The sequence below is a fragment of the Phalacrocorax aristotelis genome, chromosome 3, assembly GCF_949628215.1.
Source record: "Phalacrocorax aristotelis chromosome 3, bGulAri2.1, whole genome shotgun sequence".
In the NCBI taxonomy this organism is placed as follows: domain Eukaryota; kingdom Metazoa; phylum Chordata; class Aves; order Suliformes; family Phalacrocoracidae; genus Phalacrocorax; species Phalacrocorax aristotelis.
This window is the reverse complement of record NC_134278.1, coordinates 34,364,248-34,387,087: the sequence shown is the minus strand read 5'-3', so window position 1 is coordinate 34,387,087 and position 22,840 is coordinate 34,364,248. Positions and strand designations below refer to the sequence as shown.

The 22,840-nt window shown below is 39.4% G+C and overlaps 1 protein-coding gene across 1 annotated transcript in view; it reads right to left on the bottom strand.

Moving 5' to 3' along the window:
* KCNQ5 (potassium voltage-gated channel subfamily Q member 5) overlaps positions 1–22,840 on the bottom strand; it is a 302,261-nt gene that overhangs the window by 84,066 nt on the left and 195,355 nt on the right. The window contains exon 2 of the mRNA XM_075087083.1: positions 6,318–6,408. Within this exon, the coding sequence (XP_074943184.1) occupies positions 6,318–6,408 (91 nt within the window). The remainder of the gene's footprint in view (positions 1–6,317; positions 6,409–22,840) is intronic.

The following is a 22,840-nucleotide window of genomic DNA, read 5'->3' as shown; positions in this document are numbered from 1 at the left end:
TAAGCTAAGTGACAGCTTTTATATAGGAACAGATAACAAGTCTAAAAAAGTATAATGTACCTATTTAAAAAATCAGCACTGACTTTCTTACTACAGCTTAGTCATTTTAATGTTAAAATTGTAGCAGGTCATGAGTTGTATTACATTTAACACTGCTTGTGGGTTTGCTATTTCCATCCATCTTTCTTCATTGCACAGTATCACCCATTTCTGTATACATGCCCTGTTCATTCAGAGGGAATGGAAAACAATTTCATGCATGGTATTTCCTCCAGCAGCCATTGACTTGTGGCAACTCCAGCGATCATAACATTGCACAGTAAATAGAGATTTCTTGTTGGAGTGTACCTGGTTGGTAGTTCTGCCTGTGTGAGAAGCGCTCTGGCAGCAAGTCTGAAACTCTCTCTTGCCTTCTGCTGCATTTGCTATCGAACATTGTAGCACTTGAGGTAACCGTTCAGTTATCCTACCTTCTTTAAGTGATTCAGTTATGAGATTTTTCTTTGCCCTGATTGCAGATCATGTATAATAATGCTGTTTTAGTCATCTTTAGTCATCAAACCTATTTCAGCTTTCCCAGAAGAACTATAATATATTGCATTTTTTAATTACAAGAGAAAAATTATTCCATTCAATGTGTGATTTTTCATTCTTCTCATTACAAAGGGTATTTCTGTTTAATACAGAAGAATAAAAGAAGAGGAAGGAAAAAATGTTACTGACAATGTAATCAAGCCCAGAAACATATCAATAATAAGCTTATGCCAGTATCGAGATATCATTATCTGATGTGTTTGAACTGTATTTTATCACCCTCGGCACTGTTGACAGATTTTTCGTACATACCCTTACAGCTTTATGTGTGGTGCCATGTTCCTTTGTTATGGAATAATTTTTATTGTTACTTTTATCTCTCTCCATAGCTACCGTGTGTGCTTATTTGTTTTACAGCTTGGTTTGTTGGTTGGTAGTGCCAACGCTGCCTTCTGATGGAAGAATTACAGCTTTGGGGAAATCTACTGTTATGTTTTTAAATAACTTCACCTTTTCATTTACATTTTTGCCTTCTGTCAGACTTCCTCCTAATAATTGTAGTTTCAGAAAAGTGCAACCGGCACTTACATTTCTAATGGAAAGTCTGCTCTGTTTGCCCACAAAGATTCTCAAGCAGTTGTAATGAGATCTGGTCCAAATTTTTATAACAACAGTCAGCTCTGATTTGATGAAATCAGTATACATAATAGGACAGTATCAATTTAATCAGCAAAGGCATGAAATTATTTATTTTGATAAGGTAAGAATAGTTTCTTTCAAAGCTAACAGGTAGTTTATTATGACATGGTTGAATTGTTTCATGCTCATGTTAGCACCTTATTATATTAGTGTATATGAATCCAAACAAGACGGAAAACATGAAGGCTTTGACCTTAGCAACATTGTATTTCCCTCTCTTATTCTGTCTTTGATAGCATAAGTTTTGTAAGTCTAACAGATGTAATTTTTCAGATATTTCTATGCAGAAATTTTGAAATTTCAAAGCCTTGCTTCAATTTGGAATGAAAGAAAGCATTGAAAATGAGAATTTAATGAGAAACACTGATTCTGAGTTTTGACAATCTCTAGTAAATTTGAAAATCACCAATTTTTAAGCTCAGGAATCAGTTAATCTGTTTCTCTTGGGAGAAGACTCAAAAAACCTGCAATGTACATGTGGTCTATACCTTACATTCTTTGTCAGAAATGTATCTAGAATTGAAATCTTCCACAATCAGTTTTTTCTTCTATGCATTGTAGCCTACAGAGCCATCCATCCAGTCCTCTGCTCAGGTCTTGTGGTCTTTTATCACAAGAGGATTCAAGTTCTGGGACAATAAATCTAAATTGAAAAATGCTACTCTCTGAATTAAGCACTATCCATCTCCCTCCACTCTGCCCAGCTGTAAAATTTTGTAGCGGATTTGTATGATTACATCTCTGCTGCTGGATTCACTCTCCTAGAGCAGAGACAAATTAAATATGTGCTTGTCTGCTATGGGGCAGCTATACTCTATGTTATTTAATCAATGTTCATCCTCTTTCTAGGTTTCTTTTACGGGAAAATGTTAGAAGAGAAAAATCTTAGGAAGAACTTAATTGCTAGAAGCACTTACTAGACTCTCCTTTTGGATTCATATAAGTGACCACAGTACATGTAGAAGCCAGCCTCATCTGCTGCACACTGTCTGCTTTTATGTCTTTGGGAGCTATTTCTGCCTGAAGAATGTGTTCCTAAAGTATATTTTCAAAGGCCCTTATCCTACAGAACTGGGTATAGCTTTCCATACCAGCCTTTTCCAGAAGAAAAAAAAAACTAACAGGTTTGACAAAACCAGTCCTGCAGAAATTCACGAGTTTCGCAATCTCTCCATCTTAATTAAAAATGATAATTATGAAAAAAATGGAATGCTTTGTCACTTCAAATAAAAATGACATTTCTTTCCTACAGCCTCAATTTTACTTTTAAGCCAAAAGTTCTAAAATGCCCAAATACACAAATAATATTTTATGCCCGGTCAAATGAAACATTTAACCTGATCCAAGTCTTTTTTTTGACTTTCTGTTTTGCCATATCTTTGTGGGTCAACTCAAAATATTTTATTTATTTTCTTGAATTGACAGCAAAAAACTAGAAGTGAACCAGTTATTCACATAGCTTTAGTTGAAAATTATCTTAAAATACAGAGATTTTGGTCATGAGAGTGAATGACCTCCAGTTCCAGATATATTCCTTCTTGGCTATCTTCCCCTAAGTTTTGATTTTGCCTACCCAGCCTAAGTTTTACTTCCCTTGTGTTTATTATTTGATAAACTGCCAGCAAATGTACTTGTAGGAGATCAGCAATACACCAAAGATTATTTTCTTGCTGTGTTAGTTGGATTCTTAAGCTGCCTGTGGCTTTTTTGATGTTGAAGTAGATTTTATTCTACTGCCTGTCTGGGCTATATCAGTGCTACAACTTCAGTGCCAGAAGTTGTGTGCACAGACAAGGCTAAAGCATAATTGTAATCGTAGGTATAAGGAGTTTTATCTGATGCTCTCCCCCTGGTTAGTCTTATTATTTCTGGAAAAAAAAATCTAACCCAATTAATTACTGATCTGTCAATCCGACATTGCTCTATGTAACATGCACTTAACTTATCTGCAGGACACTCATTTTAAGCATAAAATTCAAATGCTAAACGCTTTCCCCTTGACAGGTCCCCTGATAAGTAGAAGATGCTTAGGAACACAGTAGTACTTGTGCAGATGCCAGAACTGAAGCCCTGGCTGGGTACAGCACGATGCAGCGGGGCAGGTTTGCCTTGGCTCTGGGAGCAGAACTCAGGCATTTCTGCAGGCCAGATGACTCCATTAACCTCTGCTGACGCTCAGAAGCCCTCAGCTAATACTGCTTTTCTAAACAATGATTTACTTCGAGCTATCGCACACTGTCGTATTTTTCTGAGAGAGTATTTAGGATGCAGTGATTAGGAGATATGTTTTTCTGCTCTCTTGTAAGATGAGGCTGGGGGAGATAAATGGAATTGACTGATTGCAGACCAATAATCTTCTCAGCTCCTCTGGCCTTTCTGAGAAGGAGGGAAAGGTTTTCTAACCTCATCTACACTTCCCTCTTTAACCTCCCTTTGTAACTGCGAATAGCTGCAATATGTCAAAAGCCACAGGTGCCAGTGCAGGCAGCAGCTCAGGTATTAAGTTGAAGGAACATTACATTAGCTTTTTAGCCAATTAACATGGCTGCAGGGGGGACCATCTGGAACAAATATGAGAAGCAAACAGTTCACAGACACCCAGAAGGCAGCTCTATGGATTGTTGTACTTGTATGTTACTTCATTAGAAAATAAACATATATCTTCCATCTTGAGCACGAAGCAAAACAGTATTAAACCAGATCTCTGATAGTTAATACAACTGTCTACTAAAGGACACATTTGTGAGAGTTGTGTGAATCACAAAGGTTGCGAAAACTCTAGTGACTGCAGTCATGTGTTGGCACAGCCAAAACAACTGCTCCTGAGTTAATGTAGAAATGTATTTTTCTCTTGGTTTGTGGTTGCAAAAGCCTGCTTTGATAACACTGCTAATATCAGCTAATGATTCAGTATGCAGAGAAGGAGCAAATTATGCATCAGCAAACTGGAACAAACCAGTCAGCTTTAGCCTGTTTCTGGAACTTCATACTTAGCTGTGTTTATATTTTTCTCCATTAGAGACCCACAGCAGGAGCTGTAAAATTCGTCATCACTAGATTTATTCCTGCCAAGGGTTTGCTGAACACACTAGGCTACAGCATAGAAATGTTGGACCAAGCTACTATTGATGCTTCGAGGATTAACCATCCACCCTCTTCCTCCTTAAGGCCATTTCTGTGTTCAGAGGATGCCACAGGATGTACAATCAGAAATGTTAAGATGGACAAAGTCCACCTTTGAAGCCATAGTAGCAGAAAGTGCTGCAGTTTCCCACTGCAGACCCTCAGAAGCTCCACTCTGCTGATGGACACCTCTACAAGGACTTGTGTATCACAGAATCACAGAATGGTGGGGGTTGGAAGGGACCTCTGGAGATCATCTTGTCCAACACCCCTGCTTGAGCAGGCACACCTAGAGCAGGGGGCACAGGAACGCGTCCAGGTGGGTTTTCAATATTTCCAGGGAAGGAGACTCCACAACCTCCCTGGGCAGCCTGTGCCACTGCTCTGTCACCCTCACAGAAAAGTATCGGCTAGTGGAGCTCGTTGCACCTCTGCCTGCTGGTGGGAGCAAACCAAGGACTTTTCAGAGCTCCTCCACATTCAGGCTCCTGGGTGAGCCATGGCAAAGCACAGGGAATGTGTTTATCAGCCAGCTGAGGAATTAGTGGCGGTAAGCGTAGCAACACAATCAACAAATATGTGGCTCATGGGAAATGCATATTTTATGTCAGAACAAATGGCATTTCTACAACCAATTTGCATAAGCGTACTGGGAAACAGATTACTTGTCACAAAAGCACCTGCTATTAGAAATGGGGTATTTTCAGGCTAATCGAATCTTCCTGTTTTCTATACCAGAAAATCTTAGCAATTAGTGTAGTAATTGCAATAATATAGCTAGTTGCAGAACATTCAGATAAACCTCCATTTGAAAAGTGTTGTTCAGATATGTAAATAATAGGACCAGGTATGCGTATAGGATTAAATCTGATCCATTTTAGCTGGTTTAATGCCACCTGATCTTTTCTCAAGAAAAAGGGCTGATATGGCTAGGAAGCAAAATACTGCATTTAGCATGGCTCTCCCTAACTAGCCCTAATAAGAAACCATAAGATGGAGCAGAGCACCACCCTTCTGCACCTAGCCAGCTCCGGACATTTAGTTCAGGTATCTTGATGCAGTAGCACATTTTGCTGTAGAGTCATAGCATACACCATAATTATGCTTATTGTCCTGCTCATGCCATAATTAATTAGGGAGCTGTTCTGAAGACCAGGGCTTTTGGATATATACAGTGATGACAATTAAAATGTTGGCATTTCTCAACAGTTACTTCACCCCAGGCGCTACCTAACGAGCCCCAGCCTGTTGTATATGTGGAACTGAAATAACCATAGTAACTCTGGGTATATAGTGACATTTTAATGATCACTACTGCCTATCCTCAGGCCATCACTTGCAAAACTAAATGGCCCATCAAGAAGCAGATTAATAAAGGGGCATCCATACAATGTACGAAAAATATTAAGCACTTCTAGGGATTAAAGGCATTTATATCTACCTCGGAAGGGAAAAAGGAGAGAGAAACATAATACAAAAGCACTTATTATGAAGAAATAACGAAACTGCCATATCCTACTGTAGCAACTGCCACTAAAATGTCAGTATCTACCAATAGGTAGCACAAATTGGTATCTAAGATACCAAAATTATTTCTTATTTTAAGTGTAAGTGCCTCTTACTACATACGGACTTTATAAATGGCGTCAGCAGTATCAAGGTCTTTCATGCTCCGTCACTGCCAAACTGCAGTAGAAAAACTATCAGTAATAAAACACAGCAATTCTCAAGCAAAGAAGAGGATGTAATACAGTACTTTATTAACACTTTCATACAATACCCTACCTGTTTTTAAAGAAAAAGATGGTGGAATCCTCTATTTTATTATTTTTTCATCATTGTGATGAAAAGTCTGATTTCTTAAAGCAGTCAGGAATTATACTGTTTTCTCCATGGTAAGGGAGAGGTTTCGAGTGTATATAAAAGTATCTGTAAAGCTTGTATTTAGAAGTTTCACTTACCAAAATGAAGAGAGAACCAGAGGCAAGTTTTGTGTGTTCAGGAATAGTAGAAAACACGGACAAAATCAAGCAACCAAACACAAGGAGAAAACTGAAAAAGAAAGAATATTAATAATTGTTAATATTTTTCAGAGCCCTGATCCAGTATCTATATTGACCCTACTTCACCAACATTAAGAGAAGACTATCAATCAACAGTCTTCATTAATAGGAGGGAATTCAACTGCTGCTTAACTTAGTTCATCAAAGACATTAGAATAGCCTGCTACTAAATCCACTTGCTTCTGAGCAGTACTGGTAGAATTAATGGAAACAAACACAAGAAACAGATTTTCTTGGAGAAATGACCCAATATACACAGACACTATTTTTGGTATTGCAATCCTGTACCTTTATGCAGCCCACATACTTTTAGTGGTTTTAAAGAAAGATCACCAATGGGAGAGCCCTCTCCCCAGACTGAAAAATCATTTCTCTCACAGTTGATCACAGATACCTGCTCTATAAGATTATCGAAGAGCTAAGATGCATATTGCCCCTAGCTGCTATGACTTAACTTTCTTCTGAGCAACACACTTCATGTACAAACTACCAGAAGCTGCGGGGTAGCTGAGTTATGGCATCACTGCCCTAAATGACCAGGCTCCATTCTAGGAACAAACTTAACATTACACAATCCATTGAAGAAGTTAAAACAAAGGAGTGAATCAAGAAAGTCTTACACAAGTCAGGCGATTATAATCGGGAAAACATGACTGCAATTTTGAGCTTGCATGAACTTGCATGTTTCATGGTACTGACGAATACACACAGGCAAAGCAAAGCACCAACATGCTGCTAAATCCCTTTGCGAGGAAGATGCAAACACTCGGTACCACTGCAGAAATTCTGCATTTCTGATCCTTACAGCATACAGCACATACGGTGTGTACAGACATGAGCCTGCAGAGCTGGTATTGTTCTGAGGCCTATATTATGGATGATAAGGAATATCCTTTCCTATTGTACTGCACTGCCAGTAATAAGGCTGCTGTGCTGGTGAAACCACCTATGAAACAAATAAGAAGAGAAGTTGATTTAACCCACAACACCATGAACTGACTAATCAGCAGCAAGGGAGGGCGAGGTGGTGCATGTTTTACACTTTAAGTTCTAGCACTTGAACTGGACTTTGCAAGTAGTAATAACTGATTCTATCAATGTTTTTCTAATTTCCTTCTTAAAACACTTGTCAGTCATGCTGGGCAATGAGTCAGCCCAAAAAGGGCAGGCCTTTGGCTTTTGTCTTAATTACTAAGACTCTTGTTAGCCAGATGCTCTAACGCAACATGAATAGGTACTGCAACTAATGCAGATATATACCTGCAAGAAAGTGCAAATGGTTCCTTCCTGATACAAAAGGGACTCAGATCTCTTCCAGGGACAAAAGGAAAAAGCATAGAAACTACCGATCTATGTAGAGGGTACATATGTTTTTCAATATGGTGTTTCTATTCACCAACACAGGAATTCCAAAGACACAGCAAGCAGCTGAGGCAGAGAGGACACAATTTGCAGGAAAGAACTTATGATAAGCTATAAGGGAAAAAAGTGAGAATGAAGGTGATTCAGCACCAAAACAAGTTGCCTAGCGAGGCTGTGAAATCTCTGTCCCTGGAGATTTCAGAACTTAGCTGGAAAAGGCCCTGGTCTGACATTGAAGTGAGCTCCACTTTGAGCAGGAGGTTGGACTAGATGACCTGAAGACGACTTTTCCAACCTAAATTATTTTATGATTCTAACTACTGGATACAGACACTGATGTATTATTGCATCTGCCCCCACTTGTGCTTCAGGACCTAAAATTGCTCTTTCCCTTATAACATACGGACTTTCCAGGGTGCTCTAATATAGTAGTGCTGTAATATATCCAGTACATCAGACAAAAATATAAGTCCATTTCTTCAGAATTTCTAGCAGAAAATCTGACATGTGATGTGATAAGACATTGGAGGCACGTTTTGTAGCGTATCACAACTGCTGGGGAGAAGTTCTACTCTGAAAATCAAATCTGGTAAGAGCTTGCATATAAGCTCTACCAAGAACTGTAAGTAAAATAGTATCCAGGAGGGTAAAGGGAGTCTCTGGCACATACCATTGGAAAAAAAATCTATCTTCCAGAGTAAAGAAAGATAAAGATCAGCATATATAAGTTTAAACGTTTCATAAAAAACTCATTCAAGTGACAAAAATCCACCTTGTGAGCAATTTTTGTTCCCTTGCCCCCATTGTTTTTAAAAAGGAAAATCTCCCAGAACATTACAGGTAGTTTCAGCTGCTACAGTCTTCAGATACAAACCCCCTATAATTACATCCTACTGGAATAGGCATAAATGTGGTTTCTTCTCGTTAAGGCTTGCATGGAGGGCAAAATAAAATTAAGAAGTGACTAAGAATTTACGGTAGAAGGATGTAATTTCCTTTTGCTGAATTTCTTTAGTCCTGAATCAGTTAAAATGACATTTTCTTGCTTCCTTTGCCTTTAGGTATTAAAAATTGTTCTTGTTTAGTTGTATGCCAGTAATACCAACTAAATTGGAGGCCCAGTTGTACTGGGTCTTGCCAAACACACAACACAAGTTTTCACTTGGAAGAGATCTCTTATAGCACAATTACAGAAAACAGACGCAGCAGGAAAAAAAAAGCTTGTTGTTACCATATCACAGCTGGAGACCACGGCACAGAAAAGGTAAGGGACTTGCCTAAGGCTCCATGGAAATTCTTTATATGTGGAATAAACCTGAACCTTTTAAGTCCCAGCCCAGTCCTGCAGTCACAAAACCATCCTCCTCACACCCACCACTTGCTTTGCCGTAGTTCCTTGGGACTGTGATTTAGAAGATCACTGTGGGCAAAGTGTTGATTCACGATAGATGGGAAAAGTGAGTCAGGAGAGGGAACTAGTTCAGTTAAGCAGTGTATTAATCAAAATAAAGGTAAATATTCAGGAAAGCCAGGTGCAGTTCAGATTACCACCTGGTAGACATAGTTCTGCAGATTATCCATGAAAAGCAGAAACAATCCTCACAGCAATACATAAGAATAGTCTTGGAGAGATATTTTTCCAAACCTCTATAACCTTTTGTTCTCATTTTTTCCAGAAACTCTGCAAGGAATGGAGCATTGTTATTAATTATTATTATTATTAAAGAACAAAAGAAAAATGTTTGCATTTATCCACCCACACACTCAAATCTTGCCCCTCTATCCCTCACTCCTCCCTCCAACACTGAACAGTTTTTTTACTGCCACTCAGCATATTATGCCTAAAATTAGACTGTAAGCACTTTGGGGGAGGGGAGAAACCCAGTCCTATTAGCCCTGCAAAACTAAAAGCATACTTTTAGGTGCTGTAGAACAGAACACTAGTAAGAAAAGTAAAAGTATTAAGTGTTCTGGAATATTTTCTGTAGTTTACTTACCACTGACGTACTTTTCTTCAAAGTAACCGATAGTCAGGATTCACTTTTTACCTTTTTTAATTTAATCTGTTTACTCAGGCCACACAATGAAAGCACCTCTCTTTTCCCCAGCAAGAACTGAAGGCACTGGGGATACAATAATGCCTTTCACCTGGCTGGACATTAAACAAGGATCTGTCCAGCAGAAATAAATCCTAAGGTTCAAATGCTGCAGTGGTCGAAGTGTATCAGAAGTCCTTCTTGCCTATCATGAACTATTTCTCGAATGAGAGGTGAAGTGTAGAGGATTGCATTAAGCCCTGGATAGTCATTTTATAACCATCAATAGAGGAAAAAGTCTTTTTGAATGCCAGCGTTTGAACTGTGTGCTATGATACATGCTATACAAGAAGAGGCTGCTGTAGGTAGAGAGTAGTACAAAGCAAAACACAAAGCAAATATATTTGGCCTCTTGTGGTTCAATCTGGATCATATATTTGTCCAGGCTGAAAAAACCAGATGGTCTTTCCTCATGCATTCAGTATCAGACAGTAAAACATATGCCTTAGGCGGTAACTTCCCATAAAATTATGCAAGCACTGGCATAGTCTTGTATTTTATCAAAAGCAGCAACTTCCATTTCGTTTCAGCAGTAATCAGTTTTGATGCAGATCCTTTCATCTTATTCCTCTGCTTCTGAAAGCATACACTAATTGGAGAAAAGCCAATTTATGAAAGATAATATAACTCAGAAGCTTTGATATTTATTCAATCTGCCTCTCATAAACTTTTTTTACTGGTTAATTAGGAACTACCAATTCCCCATTTATTTAATTTTCAACAGAGTTTTACTATAGTAAAATTTAAGGGCTGTTCATATCGAAGAGGATGTTCAGCTTAAAGCAATTGTTAAAAAGTTACTCAGGGAATATCATAAGCATAAAAAATACACTCAGGGAAGATCTTTAAATGCTATTTTGCTACATTATTTACTGCTAGAATTAAAATAATCAAAAGTTAAACATCTGCAAACAGTTTTATGACCTCTTCTGTAAATTATAAAAAGGTATCACTCCTAAAGTGACATAATTAAGTAATTAGACCACCAGAGTTATGTTCCAGTATTATTTGAGGTCTGATTTAATCCCCAGGGACATTCAGGATTATGACCAAAACTGTTTGCAAACCATTGGCAGTGCCATTTTCCTGGATTTTGTACGGAAGGTAGAAAATGTTTGAAAGCTTCTGCTAACCTTATCTATGACCAGCAAGTATCTCTTACTTCTCCCACTGCTACAAAAGTCAGAACTAATGCAGTTGCTTGCAAACTTTTAGAAAGTTGCTTGCATTCACAAGGTCTGAGTCTACAAAGAAGCTATTAAAGCCCCTCCAGAAGTAATTCCTTCCCACAGCCAGGAGCAGTGCCCATGTTTTCTTAACAGTGATCAGGATCTTGCTGGGTTGAGTACTCAAGTATCACCTTTAAATGACCTTTTAATTCTTGAATGCATAAAATCCGTGTGGGGCACGAGATAAATAGATGTGCTGAAGATTATACTGGAGGTATAGGATGAATAGATCCATTACAGGTTTAGGTAAGTGAATACAATATCCAGTACAAACCCTGTAAAGAAAGAAAGGAAAGAGATGGCCATTCATGACACTGTAATACTTTCATTGGGACTATTAGTTTTGGTGAAGAGTTCTCACAAAAGGCACAGAGACAGATATTTGATAATTGGGTTCCCCTACACGAGGTCCCTACCTCGGCCAGATGCTGTCAGCACTCTCACCCCGCTTGGTGTGTGAGAAAGGGAGACTTCACAGCTTCTCTGTGCCATGGAGCTGATGGGCACAGAGAAAAAAAAGCACCTCCTGGACTAGGAGTTACTGTTACAGATACACACGATTTGCAAGGCACTAAATTCCTGTAGGGCAGAAAGTATGCCTATTGATAGACTGAGACCTGGTTCACCGTGTTCCATCCTGGAGGAGATGTGCATACTCAAGACAGGAAGGCAGCAGAAACCTGACAGCTCCCATCAGCCTCAGTGTGCCTCCTGGTGTCTCTGAGCAGGCAGTTCCTGGAGGTGGGTGGAAGCATCCTTTCCAACAGGATGCAGAGAAACAAATGCTGGAGCATTTTCCTAGCTTCAGGAAGAACTGAAAGTGAAAATGTTGGCTAGGGCAGGCATGCAGAGGACATTTACAGAAGTCCTGTGGTATCTCCCTTAAAAAGTAATCTTTTCAACGTTTCTATAAAACAGATAATGCACTGCCTGACATGGTAGAAAAGAATACAGTTTAACAGTTTTGATAGTGCAAGCCACGTGGATTAGATTTTCCATCATTTATAGTTTCAATGTGACTTGTTTATGCAAGAAAATGAGATATGACAAAGGTTATTACAATTTGTTAAGAATGTTTGACAAAAGCTGCATGGAGAATAAGCGCTCTCCCATAGAAAAAGCTCATAAATTTCTCCTGTAGGCTTTCTTTAAAATGACTTGCACTTCAAAGTTTACTTCAAGTGGAAGAGCGTAACACGTTAAGGGCTTGATGCCGCACGCCATTCTACCCAGAAATAATAAAAACCTGGCCATGGAGAGGTGGAGTATGAAGACCTCATTGTCTTAAGGTGTGAAAATAGGCTGGATAGGAAACTTTAAAAGCAATTTTTGGATTAAAAAAAATTGCAGCAAACCCAGCTTTTTACATATTCTTGCTTTGGATTAATTGTTATCTTTTTCATAAATACATAAATTTGAACTGAATTTCATGTCTGAATTTTTTTAAGAACTGAACTTGCTGCTGCAGCCATTTGTTTAGAAAGGTGAGTTTTGTCAGGCTTTGATGAATAAATTTTATTCAAACAATCTTTTATTTTTCATCCCCCTACAGGATGTTTATTCATTCTAAGAATTAGAACAGTTCATCAAGGTTGTAAGAGTTTAAGTCTGCAGTGTCAAAAAAATTGTTGTCAACCTAAATTGGCCTCTTCTGTCATATTTTTAAGATGTGATATTTTTAGCAGTGTCTGCTAAATGATTGTATTTGGCTTATATTGACAAACAAATGAAAAGGCTATAACAGGAGATGTAATCAAAATCAAGCAAATGAAATAGCTCAGGTACCTACGGGACACCAATCAAAGTGTCATTAAATGCACATTTGATAACCCATTCCATCATAGACAAAAAACCCAACCCATCAAGGTAAATTTCTCCAGGGATCTATAAAGCAGGTATCGTATTTTTTGAGTAAGCACATCCGCTTAGAAGGAAACAAAACAAGTTATGCTTATTCTGATGGGTTTAACACTCAGATATACTTGTGACCCAGATATTTTCCAAAAGGTTTTCATGGTGTCATGGCTTAGGCCCAGTCAGCAACCAAGCACCACGCAGCTGCTTGCTCTCCCCTCCCCCCGGTGGGACAGGGGAGAGAATCAGAAGAGTAAAAGTGAGAAAAGTCATGGTTTGAGATAAAGACAGTTTAATAGGTAAAGCAAGAGCTGCGCGTGGAAGCAAAGCAAAACAAGGAATTCATTCACTGCTTCCCATGGGCAGGCAGGGGTTCAGCCACCTCCAGGGTAGCAGGGCTCCATCACGCGTAACGGTTACTTGGGAAGACAAACACCATCACTCCAACTGTCCCCCTTTCCTTCTTCTTCCCCCAGCTTTATATACTGAGCATGACGTCACATGGTATGGAATATCCCATTGGTCAGTTGGGGTCAGCTGTCCCAGCTGTGCCCCCTCCCAGTTTCTTGTGCATCCTGCAGAGCATGGGGAGCTGAAAAAGTCCTTGACCAGTGTAAGCGCTACTTAGCAGCAACTAAAACATCTCCGCATTATCACCACTGTTTCCAGCAAAAATCCAAAACATAGTCTCATACTAGCTACTATGAAGAAATTTAACTCTACCCCAGCTGAAACCAGGACACATGGGCTTCAACAGGAGACATTTTTTACACAAAAATAATAAAGCATGTGTTCTTCCAGATGTTAATTATTGTAAAGATTGGGAAGCGTGGTACTGATTTGCATCCCAGGATCCTTGTTTGCACTTACAGGTGCCTCAGACCTCTGAAAAAATGACAAAACGCTCCTTTAGTCATTCCTGAAGAGTAGGTCTTTTTGTAGACCAAAATTTTCAACTGTGAGTGCTTAATTTAGTAAAAGATCTGTATTTAGACAGTTATGTAGATATTTTTTCCTGTATTTTGCATCAAATAGCCCTAACTCTCAAAGACAAGTCTGGTAGCTCACCTAGCAACCTTTGTTTCACCACAGTTATTTCCCAAGAAAATTAATTTAAAATAATAGAAATTATGTTGTATTTATCACTGAGCATTGGTTGCAGCATTTATATAGTTTGTTAGAACACATACAAAACTGAGATAAAAACTTTATTATAATGCAATGGGGAAAATTAAAAGAATTACAGTATTAAGCTGGAGAAACAAAAACCACTGCATAATCTTGTTTAGAAAATCATTTGTCCACCATCTGGGGCAAAGGAAAATACTTAAACAACCTTTTTCTGTAAAAATGTTTGCTAACACACTGAACTCAGATCTCTTGCTAACTAGAAAAATAATCCTTAATATAAGAAAGATGTAGACATTGTGCTGGTTTTGGCTGGGATAGAGTTTTTCTTCTTCATAGTAGCTGTTGTGGGGCTGTGTTTTAGATTTGTGCTGGAAACAGTGTTGATAATAGAGAGGTGCTTTTGCTATTGCTGAGCAGCGCTTACACAGAGTGAAGGCCTTTTCTGCTTCTCACCCCACCCCACCAGTGAGGAGGCTGGGGGTGCACAAGGAGTTGGGAGGGGGCACAGCTGGGACAGCTGAGCCCAACTGACCAAAGGCATATCCCACACCATACGACATCACACTCAGTATATAAAGCTGGGGGAAGAAGAACGAAAGGGGAGATGTTTGGAGTGATGGCATTTGTCTTCCCAAGTAACCATTACGCACGATGGAGCCCTGCTTTCCTGGAGATGGCTGAACACCTGCCTGCCCATGGGAAGTAGGGATTGAATTCCTTGCTTTGCTTTGATTGTGTGTGCAGCTTTTACTTTACCCATTAAACTGTCTTTATCTCAACCCATGACTTTTCTTACTTTTCCTCTTCTAATTTTCTCCCCCATTGCATCAATGGGGAGTGTTACGCAGCGAGCGCTGGGTCAGGGGTAGTTGCCACCTGGGGTTAGACCACAACAATGTGTAAGAAAGAAATGTGTTCTGGTAATCACCAGCATAATGCACTTCAAAATCAGCCTTTCAGGTCTTCATATTTTAAGATAGAAATACTGCCACTACCACATTTGGAGTTTTTTTTAAGAGAGTAAAATCAAAAGGACAGAAGAATGGCAGGACTGCTGGGTATTTTTTATGCCATGAGTAACAGTCTCCTCTTTGCTGGGAGTGCAGCTCTGGCTCTGCTGATGCTAAGGCATGATTGATTGTAATGGGGCCAGACATCACTCACCTTTATTATCTAATCGTCCATCAGTGGCCAACAGTGCCACAGCTTTGGCAGCTAAAACTAAGTAGAAACCATACCGGGCTGGGGAAAAAAGCCTGTCTAACTTAGCCTCTGGAGTTAATCCTACTCAGTGTGACTCAGCTAGACCCCTAGTAAATCACAGTGTGCCAGGGAATGGCACCGTTACTCCTGACGGCTCCTGATGGTCTACATCATTTAATTGTAAGTACTGCCACTGGCATCCTTTTGGCCTGGGTTAAGTAATGCTTTCCTAGACAATTCTTGGGTATGGTCTGGGAGCTAGCATGTATCTGGATGAAATTTTTCTCTGGACTTGTTAGTAGATCTTTTACTATGGATAGGTACTTCTGGATGTCAAGTTACTGTGTTGAGAAACCATTATTATACTTAAGTCCATACCCAAGTACTATCAAAAGAGCATATTTGAAATATCAACTGTAATTTATGATCAATGAGGACATTTCAGTATTGTTTTATGTTTCAACTGAAGGTAAGGGCAGAGGCAAAGTCTACTGAAAATTTACTGATTCAAATTCAGGTGTATGTTTGGCATATTTTAATAAAAAATTTGGGATTAAACTACTTGCAGATTTGGGATTAAGACAACTATATCAACAGTATTATGGTAGGCTGATACTGTAGGCAGCACCCAAGGATCACCTGTGCATTTTCACCTAAAATATTCCATCCTATTGAAGAGCTCTGGAACATAAATCAACCTCCTTATTTATCCTATTTCTCTCCAGTATTGTATATTGGATTTTTGCTTCAGTTTTAAAATTATTTTTTCAGTGTTGTTTGGCCAGTAACACAGAGAATAAAAGGAGTTCTTCAGGGGAAAGAATCATTCAGATATAGTCAAGCAAATACACTGCTGCAGTACATAAGTAAAAGGAACTCCTCTTCATCGTATCGCTCAAGAAGGCCTCTTAGTAACCCTTATAACCCTTATAAACCTCTACAATTTTTTATTATTCCAGACATGTGAACAAAGTAGTACCCACAAATCCTCCAAAAATAGCTTTCCAGACTGCAAAATAACACAATTATTATGGTAGCAACTTTCACTTTCATGATATTGATGCAGAACCTATGGAATACTTGGTTTTGCACAGGGATTCCAATTTATTTGCTATCAGTAAATACTACTAAGTCTCACATGTTACCAGAATACTGGAAAAGACAATAAACCACACATTTTTAAAATAGAAAAATGTATTTTAAGTGGAAACATCAGAGTTCCTGAGTGTAATTGATGTGTATTGTACCCCACCACTATATCGACCTGTGATGGCTGTGGGAGGAATGGTACAAAATGATTAAAAATTACAAATACCAGTTAATCTGCTCACTGTATGATGCCTTCATTCAGCAGGTTGATTAAGACAGGAACAATTTATCACCTTTTAATATAATGAAATACAGAATAAGATTTTTAAACACTCCATTCAGGAGAATAAGGATGAAAAAGTAAGTCTGTCCTGAACAAAACCATGGCAGAAATTCATGACAGAATTTCAAAAAATGGTAAGCATAGCAACAGTGTTTAAAAGACCAGGCTACCTTATAGCCCCAACACCCCTCACAGCTACCACAGAAGTCTAAGCAGCTATAAATGCCAGGGCTCATTAAACTTGGCAGAATAATGTCATAATGGTACCAAGTTCTAGGTCTTCTTTCTCTAATTTAATTTATTCATATTAACTATTAGCTGGGTTTTGGTCTTTACTGAAACCTTACAGTTTACTTCAGTGGAAGTATGGCTTTTGTTGCGAATTATGAGCTGACTCATAGATATCACCAGTGCAAAGAAAATCCTGTTAATTTCCTATAGTTTTCTCCCAGCAGTAAACAAGGATATAGATGGAACACAGAATATTTTTCCAACATAATGCATTGTTACTATTAAACTTACTTCTAAAAATCAATCGCTGAACTTTAGCTCGAGGGTGTTCAGTTTATACCACACCGTTAGTCTTCCTTAGCCTAAATGAGTTCTGCACTTTCTGGAATCTGAAGTGCCCTTTTTGTTGTTAGGCAGCAGTACTAACAGACCAGGACCTGATGGCAGAAGCATGTCAGATTGCAAAAGAAGAATCCCATCTTGAAGGGTTCAAATGACGATGAGACTTTCCTGGGTTTAATGTATTTATAGCAACACTTACCTTCTCTCTCCATGGGGTTCTATGCTCATCCATGATATTGACGTGAAAGGAGCACAAAGTCTCAAATCTCTGTGTGTGTGTGTGTGTGTGTGTGTGTGTGTTGGGGGGTTCACCTATTTCCTTGTATGCTTTAAGTTTCTTAATGTTTAAAAGCAAAGAGCAGATATACACTTTGTCAAGCACTAAGCCTTGCTGAGGTGGGTACAACAGACAGCCTGTGGTTTTACATCACACACTGCTTTGAGAACAGAACAACTCTCGCAGTGACCTAAAGCAAGATGTAACACTTTTCAAAATAAGGCTTTATTCTGTCTGAGTCTCTCCAGTCAAAGCCCAATGATGTGACTCATTTTCCTCTATTTTTCAGGGTCTTTTATCTCATAATCACTGCAATTGGAAAGAGGGCTACATAATTTGTTCCGTGCATCAAACAAGATCTTCTGAAGTCCCTACAATGTACTGCTGCTAAGCACACCAGCAGTGGCTGCACGCAGCAGCATGAAAGGGCAGCATCTTGTGCGCTCACAGCATGACCTGCCCCTCCTGGGATGCTTGTGAGGAAGTTGGCTTCTGTGTGCCAATGGTATGCTTATACATTGCTTTGGCAACAATAATATTTCTGTTTTGATAATGAGTTATTTTACTGAACGCTGAGTTGCAAAGGTTCTGGAACAACTATTATGCTTATGCAGAATGTTAAATACACAAAGTGATGGCTTATTTTCCATATGGGGAAAAACTTGCCCTTTGAGCTTCTTAAACACATTAAAGCTGCTGCTTGTCTGTTTGAAACAACACATGAAGGTGCTTTTACTTTCCAACATTTTATCTTACACTGGCTTGCACTCTTTGCCAAAATTATCATGCTCAGAAATTAGTGTGAAATAAGTTTGCATTTTTAAGACATCTTATATGCACAGAGATAACTTTATATGGATTTTACTTTAGCAGATCAGTTTTCTTTCACAGATGGTGATCCTATAAGCACTTACTCAAGGGCTGAAGGTCCAATTGGATGGGACTTTGAGCAATCTGATCTAGTGGAAGATGTCCCTGCCCATGGCAGGGGGGTTGGACTAGATGGTCTTTAAAGGTCCCTTCTAACCCAAACTGTTCTATGATTCTATGATCTATGTGCTTAGTTTAATCAGAGATGATGGTGAGTACATACTTCCAAACACTGAGGGTATGCTTCAAGGTTGGAGGAACCCTGGAGATCCCTTTGTTAACCACACAGTTAAAGTCAGCTTTCTGGAGTTTCACTATACAAAGTGCTTGCCTTCAGTATTTGCAAGAACATCCTAGTGAACAGGAAAGTAATTTCCCACATCTAGGAGACAGGCAGACATGCACCTCTGCTGGAAGGAGAAAAATACCCCTCACACTACAAGGAGGTGCAGTTACTTGGTGTATCTCAACTAAGAATGATTCCTGGCTGTGCGAGTGCTAGGGGAACATCTCTCTCCTGTACCTCTATGACTCCCACCACCTGCATCTTACAGCCTTCAGTGTACTTGGTCCAGGCAACTCCATCAAGAGACACAGTAGTGTTGTTTCCCTATATTTACAATGTGGAGCAGAGATACATGATATTTTGGCCTTCTACAATTCATAGAGATTCACATTGAAAATTATATAGGCATTGTAGGGCTTTTTCAAATTCTGAGTCTATGAGAGTCTAAAATGCTTAACTGTCTTCAAAAAGTTAACTCAAGTATATGTGGAAAGCTTGTGAGAGTTGAGAATTGGTCCTTCCTAGGCTAGGAGTGACTTAAGCTACATATGGTACCCAAACAGAGCGCTCACAGAGCCAGGAATCCTTCTTAGGTGAGATACACCAGCTGACTGCACCTCCTTGTAGTGGGAGCAGTGTTTTCCTCCTTCCAGCAGAGATGCATGTCTGCCTGTCTCCTAATTGCTCTGGAAACTTGACAAGCGTAAGAGTGGATTCAGGGTGAGCCAAAAATGTTGTATATATTTGTCTGTAAAAAACAAGTTCTGCTAGCTGAACCTTTTTCTTTTCATACATTTTGTGACCTGTTATGAACATTTATTTATGTAGATTTAAAGAATAAATGCTGAGCAGGACTAGGCATCTTGATTTAACTGGAAAATCATGCAATAGTATCCATCCAGCCATATGAGAACACACAGATGAAAAAGTAACCCAAACAACCAATATATCAAAGCAACAGAAACCCTTTTCAACTTAACAAGATCATTTAGTCAAACCTTCCTATAAAACTGTATGAACTAAATAATTTTGCAGTATGCCCAGAGCACCACTGAGCTCAGACAATCATCACAGGCAAATAAATAACCAAGAATCTGTTAAAATCATCACATTAATCTTTAACAAAACTAAAGTTCCACTGGCTTCTTCTACAAAGGGAATTCATAAAAATCACAGTCTCACATTGCCTGGAAAGAACTTCCAGCGGTTATCTTGTCCAACCCCCTGCTGAAAGCAAGTTCAATTGCGTCAGCTTGCTCAGGGCCATATCCAGTTGAGTGACAAATATCTGCAGGGAAGGAGGCTCCACAGCCTCTCTGGGCAGCCTGGTACAACACCCGACTGCCCACACAGTTACAATTTTTTTTGTAATATCAAGTTGCAATTCTTATGTAAGAAACACAGTATCACATTACTTCTCAAAGTATAATCACCAGATTTCTTTTTTTTTTTTTTTTTTTTTTTATCAGACCACCAGGCTGCATCACTCAATCTACAAGATTAAGAGCAAGTGGGATTGTTGGGCTGGGATGATGGGATGGTTTGCATTCTCATCCTCCTGCTGCTAATCTCTTACAGCTATTGCCTCCTTACCTCAATAAGCTCACTTAGTTCGTACCTTTTGGTTGAAGATCTGCAAACCTAACACTGAAGCACTGAGGTCAGATATCAAGGCCTCTCAATCTAAAATACTCTTACAGTTCTCTGTAGTATCTTCATTATCCAGATTGCTATTCTTGGCAGTCTCTTTCCTGCTATTTTGCGGGTTATTTTGCCTGTAACCCAAGCTAAAATGCTGCTTTTACTATAATGATAGACATGGTTTACTTTGTATATAACTCAACCTACTTGTTAATACTCCTTTTAGTTTGTCAGAGGGTTTTTATATTACTGAAAATGCAAAAAATACCACCAAACCTGGACCACTGAAGTAAAAAACCAAGATTCATGTTAATGGTCTCCTGATAATATAAATTATTATCTCTTGCTCAGCACTGAAGGATTTCCCAGCTATTAGGTGGTATTTTCAGATACAGAAACTCTGAGTAGCTGTTCTGAGGGGCAGACATATTCAGGAGTCCCAGTTTGCCTGTCAAGCACTTCTGAGGCTCAAGCCAGTAATTAAATGCCCAGGCACGGATTCAGATGCCCAGTAGTACAGCACATTTGGAAATGTATTCATCACCTCTTTACCACGCTATGTTCTGTCTTTCCACGATGTGTTTCTTCCACCTGTGGCCATGACCCAGCTGCACCTGCCCACCGTATTAGCTGTTTCAGCTTTAGATGAAGAATGGGGATTTGTAATGAGATACCTACAGGATTTATGTGAAAGACGAAAAGGCCACTTCAGCCGGCGTGCTGTAATGCACACATTTCCAGCAGTAGCTGTAGTACTTTTATAAGTGTGTAGGTAAACAGAGGCAATTACTTTGTAAAATTAATATTCACATATTTTTTAGAGCTTATGACTGGGAGTGACCATGAGCTCACTTAGCCAGGCTTCTGAATGGTACCAGCCAATGCTGTGCTTCAGGAGACTGAACTTTTCCATGCCTTCAGGACATGGAAAGAGCACAGTCCATTCTGGGCCCTGCAGCTACAAGCACCATATAGGAAGGACCACATGACTGCAATGGGCAGACCATGGCATGGCTGCTAAGAAAGTCCAAAATACCTTCTGAGTTCCTGACAACTTGAACTGCAGGAATACTTTTTCCCAACCTCAGGTTGACCCACTTGATGTCCAGTAAGTAACAAGAAGTGAACTGCAGGCATCTAAGAAAGCTTTTTTGGTACTATTTTAGACATCTGTCTTGCATGCATCAAGTAGCCTGTCCCTAGTGGTTGTCACAGCCCTTTGCTTCAGAGGGCGGGGGGAACCAAAAGTATTTGGCTGATTTTGCTTCATGGACAAAAAGAAAAAACTCCAAAACCTCTCACTTGGTTGCTGTCAACTGAAGCACTTATGCCTATGTTTCACTTCTCATCATCTTGCTGAGGACATGACAGTATTATCAAAGCTTCTTCTGAAAAATTCAATTTCACAATAGCAGGAAAAAATAAAATGAGAATGCTTTAGACAGAAAACATGTATAAAGACTGAAAGTAAATGGGCAATTTTGATTTGTTCCCATATTTTCAGTTTTGCTCTCTTATTACAGCCTTTTGCCCGTTGTCTCAAGAAGCCTTTGGCTGGTTGAATGTGCATCAACAAACAGCTAAATGGACCCCCTCAAAGTTTCTTTAAATAGTTTGATTTTTTCTGAATTTCAAAAAAATGTAAAGTCAGTCATGAAAGTCCATGCAAGTCTGCTTTGTCATGGAACAAATTTTGCAATGAAGTGCTTTGTTATTCACTGTCCAGATGATCACAGTGGACCAGCCGAAAGCCTATCCAGCCCTTGCAGCAGTGGCCAGCAGCAGATGCCAAGGGAAGGCCCTGTGGAGGATGTAAGCCGGTTCCTTCCCAGCAGGCTGGGGTGCAGGGGCTCAGGCTGTGGACCTGGACAGACTGTGCTGCTATCAGGCCGCCTAATCGCAGTTTTGGAGCCCATGTGTATTCGTAGCATGCACACACAAACTGTGAATGATTTACAAACTTTAAGTAGGAGCTCTGTGAAGATGTATCTTTTAATTTGTTTGCCTGAACATACTCCTTAATAATTGTGCCGATGACACTTCTGTGTGGCATTCTGAGAGGCAGTTAATCACCATTTCTGTTCATCTGCTCTGTTTGCATCTTGACTTCATAAATCCTTATTATATGTGGGTACAGAATAAATTTTTTTTTCAGGAACTAGGGAAGATACAGACAGAAATGAGCTCTAACTTCCAAATTCTAATCTAATGACCACTGAACCCAGCCTATGTCAGGCCAAGCAGGCTGGCAGTGTTAAAGAACGCTGGTGTCTATTTTTCATGACTCACAGTGGGGTGATGCGCCTGGAATAATCTCTGTCTGCCTGCTTCTGTAGCTTCATGACCAGATTTGTTGACTGGAGACAGCTTACACTATGAGGCTGAGCTAGTCTAATGCTTTAACTGCATGTACAGTACCTAATATTTACACTTTGCACCACAGAGACAATAACATATTGTTATCACATAAAAGGACTCTACTGTTTTAAAATGTATTTGCAACCTGCCTGATAAGAGGAGTCGGTTG